At 65.5% G+C, this 4,426-nt stretch overlaps 1 protein-coding gene across 1 annotated transcript in view; it reads left to right on the top strand.

Annotated features, from left to right (window-relative positions):
• LOC106898244 (signal-induced proliferation-associated 1-like protein 3) overlaps positions 1-4,426 on the top strand; it is a gene marked incomplete at its 3' end in the record, with an annotated part of 25,923 nt that overhangs the window by 9,345 nt on the left and 12,152 nt on the right. The window contains exons 3-4 of the mRNA XM_014959381.1: positions 3-145; positions 3,975-4,029. Of these exons, the coding sequence (XP_014814867.1) occupies positions 3-145; positions 3,975-4,029 (198 nt within the window). The remainder of the gene's footprint in view (positions 1-2; positions 146-3,974; positions 4,030-4,426) is intronic.

Genomic DNA, 4,426 nt, shown 5'->3' on the forward strand with positions numbered 1-4,426 from the left:
GGCCACCAAGGCCGGGACGGGGCGGGGGCTGCCCCTGAGGGACGCCCTGGAGTACGTGGTCCCCGAGCTCAACATCCACTGCCTGCGCCTGGCCCTCAGCACCCCAAAGGTCACCGAGCAGCTCCTCAAGCTGGACGAGCAAGGGGTGAGGTTTTGGGGGGGAGGGGGGACACCCCAATGTCCCCTAGAGGGGTCACCAACGCCTCTGGAGGGGTCCCAACATCCCTGGAGGGGTCCCGACATCCCCTAGAGGGGCCTCAAAGGTCCCTGGGAGGGATCCCAGGGGGGTTCTTCAATGGTCAGAGGGATCCCAACATCCCTGAGAGGGGTCCCAGAAGGGTCCCCAAAGTCCCCAGGGGGGTCCCCGATGGCCAGGGAGATCCCCAAGTCCCAAATGTCCCCCAGGGGGGTCCACAACATCCCTAGAGGGGTCCCCAAAGTCCCCAGGGGGGTCTCCAATGGCCAGGGGGATCCCAGAATCCCTGGAGGGGTCCTGGGGGGGTCCCCAACATCTCTGGAGGGGTCCTAACATCCCCTAGAGGGGTCCCAGATCTCCCTGGGGGGGATCCTGGGGGGGTTCCTCAATGGCCAGAGGGGTCTCAAATGTCCCCTGGAGGGGTCTCAAAGGTCACTGGGAGGGGTCCCAGAAGGGTCCCCAAAGTCCCCAGGGGGGTCTCCAATGGCCAGGGGGATCCCAAAGTCCCTGGAGAGGTCCCGGGGGGGTCCCCAAAGTCCTCAGGGAGGTCTCTGATGGCCAGGGGGGTCCCAAATGTCCCTCAGGGGGGTCCCCAAAGTCCCCAGGAGGGTTCGCAACGGTTGGGGGGTCCCCAACATCCCTGGAGGGGTCTCAAATGTCCCTGGGAGGGATCCTGGGGGGTTCCTCAATGGCCAGAGGGATCCCAACATCCCTGGAGGGGTCCTGGGGGGGTCCCCAATGGCCTGGGGGATCCCAACGTCCCCTTGAGGGTCTCAAAGGTCCCTTGGGGGGGCTCCTGGAGGGGTCCCCAAAGTCCCCAAGGAGGTCCCCAACAACCCTGGAGGGGTCCCAACATCCCCTTGAGGGTCCCAGATGTCCCTGGGAGGGATCCTGGGGGGGTTCCTCAATGGCCAGGGGGATCCCAACATCCCTCAGGGGGGTCCCCAAAGTCCCCAGGGGGGTTCCCAATGGCCAGAGGGATCCCAAATGTCACCCAGGGGGTCCCCAACATCCCTGGAGGGGTCCCAACATCCCCTAGAGGGTCTCAAAGGTCCCTGGGAGGGATCCTGGGGGGTTCCTCAATGGTCAGAGGGATCCCAACATCCCTGGAGGGGTCCTGGGGGGGGTCCCTGATGGCCAGGGGGTCCCCAACATCCCTGGAGGGGTCCCAAATGTCCCTGGGGGGGCTCCCAGAGGGGTCCCCAAAGTCCCCAGGGAGGTCTCCGATGGCCACGGGGTCCCCAACATCCCTAGAGGGGTCTCAAATGTCCCTGGGAGGGATCCTGGGGGGGTTCCTCAATGGCCAGGGGGATCCCAACATCCCCCAGGGGGGTCCCCAAAGTCCCCAGGGGGGTTCCCAATGGCCAGAGGGATCCCAAATGTCACCCAGGGGGTCCCCAACATCCCTGGAGGGGTCCCAACATCCCCTAGAGGGTCTCAAAGGTCCCTGGGAGGGATCCTGGGGGGTTCCTCAATGGTCAGAGGGATCCCAACATCCCTGGAGGGGTCCTGGGGGGGGTCCCTGATGGCCAGGGGGTCCCCAACATCCCTGGAGGGGTCCCAAATGTCCCTGGGGGGGCTCCCAGAGGGGTCCCCAAAGTCCCCAGGGAGGTCTCCGATGGCCACGGGGTCCCCAACATCCCTAGAGGGGTCTCAAATGTCCCTGGGAGGGATCCTGGGGGGGTTCCTCAATGGCCAGGGGGATCCCAACATCCCCCAGGGGGGTCCCCAAAGTCCCCAGGGGGGTTCCCAATGGCCAGAGGGATCCCAAATGTCACCCAGGGGGTCCCCAACATCCCTGGAGGGGTCCCAACATCCCCTAGAGGGTCTCAAAGGTCCCTGGGAGGGATCCTGGGGGGTTCCTCAATGGTCAGAGGGATCCCAACATCCCTGGAGGGGTCCTGGGGGGGGTCCCTGATGGCCAGGGGGTCCCCAACATCCCTGGAGGGGTCCCAAATGTCCCTGGGGGGGCTCCCAGAGGGGTCCCCAAAGTCCCCAGGGAGGTCTCCGATGGCCACGGGGTCCCCAACATCCCTAGAGGGGTCTCAAATGTCCCTGGGAGGGATCCTGGGGGGGTTCCTCAATGGCCAGGGGGATCCCAACATCCCCCAGGGGGGTCCCCAAAGTCCCCAGGGGGGTTCCCAATGGCCAGAGGGATCCCAAATGTCACCCAGGGGGTCCCCAACATCCCTGGAGGGGTCCCAACATCCCCTAGAGGGTCTCAAAGGTCCCTGGGAGGGATCCTGGGGGGTTCCTCAATGGTCAGAGGGATCCCAACATCCCTGGAGGGGTCCTGGGGGGGGTCCCTGATGGCCAGGGGGTCCCCAACATCCCTGGAGGGGTCCCAAATGTCCCTGGGGGGGCTCCCAGAGGGGTCCCCAAAGTCCCCAGGGAGGTCTCCGATGGCCACGGGGTCCCCAACATCCCTAGAGGGGTCTCAAATGTCCCTGGGAGGGATCCTGGGGGGGTTCCTCAATGGCCAGGGGGATCCCAACATCCCCCAGGGGGGTCCCCAAAGTCCCCAGGGGGGTTCCCAATGGCCAGAGGGATCCCAAATGTCACCCAGGGGGTCCCCAACATCCCTGGAGGGGTCCCAACATCCCCTAGAGGGTCTCAAAGGTCCCTGGGAGGGATCCTGGGGGGTTCCTCAATGGTCAGAGGGATCCCAACATCCCTGGAGGGGTCCTGGGGGGGGTCCCTGATGGCCAGGGGGTCCCCAACATCCCTGGAGGGGTCCCAAATGTCCCTGGGGGGGCTCCCAGAGGGGTCCCCAAAGTCCCCAGGGAGGTCTCCGATGGCCACGGGGTCCCCAACATCCCTAGAGGGGTCTCAAATGTCCCTGGGAGGGATCCTGGGGGGTTCCTAAATGGCCAGAGGGATCCCAACATCCCTGGGGGGGTCCCCAACATCCCCTTGAGGGGTCTCAAAGGTCCCTGGGAGGGGTCCCAGAAGGGTCCCCAAAATCTCTGGAGGGGTCCCAAATGTCCCTGGGGGGGTCCCAAACGTCCCCCAGGGGGATCCCAACGTCCCTGGAGGGGTCCCAAATGTCCCCCAGGGGGTCCCCAACAGTCGGGGGGTCCCCAACATCCCTGGAGGGGTCCCAAATGTCCCTGGGAGGGATCCCGGGGGGGTTCCTCAATGGTCAGAGGGATCCAAACATCCCTGGAGGGGTCCTGGGGGGGGTCCCTGATGGCCAGGGGGTCCCCAACATCCCTGGAGGGGTCCCAAATGTCCCTGGGGGGGCTCCCAGAGGGGTCCCCAAAGTCCCCAGGGAGGTCTCCGATGGCCACGGGGTCCCCAACATCCCTAGAGGGGTCTCAAATGTCCCTGGGAGGGATCCTGGGGGGGTTCCTCAATGGCCAGGGGGATCCAAACATCCCCCAGGGGGGTCCCCAAAGTCCCCAGGGGGGTTCCCAATGGCCAGAGGGATCCCAAATGTCACCCAGGGGGTCCCCAACATCCCTGGAGGGGTCCCAACATCCCCTAGAGGGTCTCAAAGGTCCCTGGGAGGGATCCTGGGGGGTTCCTCAATGGTCAGAGGGATCCAAACGTCCCTCAGAGGGGTCCCCAAATGTCCCTCAGAGGGGTCCCCAAAGTCCCCAGGGGGGTCTCCGATGGCCACGGGGACCCCAACATCCCTAGAGGGGGCTCAAATGTCCCTGGGAGGGATCCTGGGGGGGTTCCTCAATGGCCAGGGGGATCCAAACATCCCCCAGGGGGGTCCCCAAAGTCCCCAGGGGGGTTCCCAATGGCCAGAGGGATCCCAAATGTCACCCAGGGGGTCCCCAACATCCCTAGAGGGGTCCCCAAAGTCCCCAGGAGGGTTCCCAACGGTCAGGGGGTCCCCAACATCCCTGGAGGGGTCCCAACATCCCCTAGAGGGGTCCCAGGTGACCCTGGGAGGGATCCTGGGGGGGTTCCTCAATGGCCAGAGGGGTCCCAACATCCCTGGAGGGGTCCCAGAAGGGTCCCCAAAGTCTCCAGGGGGGTCCCCGATGGCCAGGGAGATCCCCAAGTCCCAAATGTCCCCCAGGGGGGTCCACAACATCCCTAGAGGGGTCCCCAAAGTCCCCAGGAGGGTTCCCAATGGCCAGGGGGTCCCCAACATCCCCTAGAGGGGTCTCAAATGTCCCTGGGAGGGATCCTGGGGGGTTCCTCAATGGCCAGAGGGATCCCAACATCCCTGGAGGGGTCCGGGGGGGGTCCCCAATGGCCTGGGGGATCGCAACG

This window comes from Calidris pugnax, unplaced genomic scaffold, assembly GCF_001431845.1.
Source record: "Calidris pugnax isolate Ruff unplaced genomic scaffold, ASM143184v1 scaffold468, whole genome shotgun sequence".
Classification (NCBI taxonomy): Eukaryota; Metazoa; Chordata; class Aves; order Charadriiformes; family Scolopacidae; genus Calidris; species Calidris pugnax.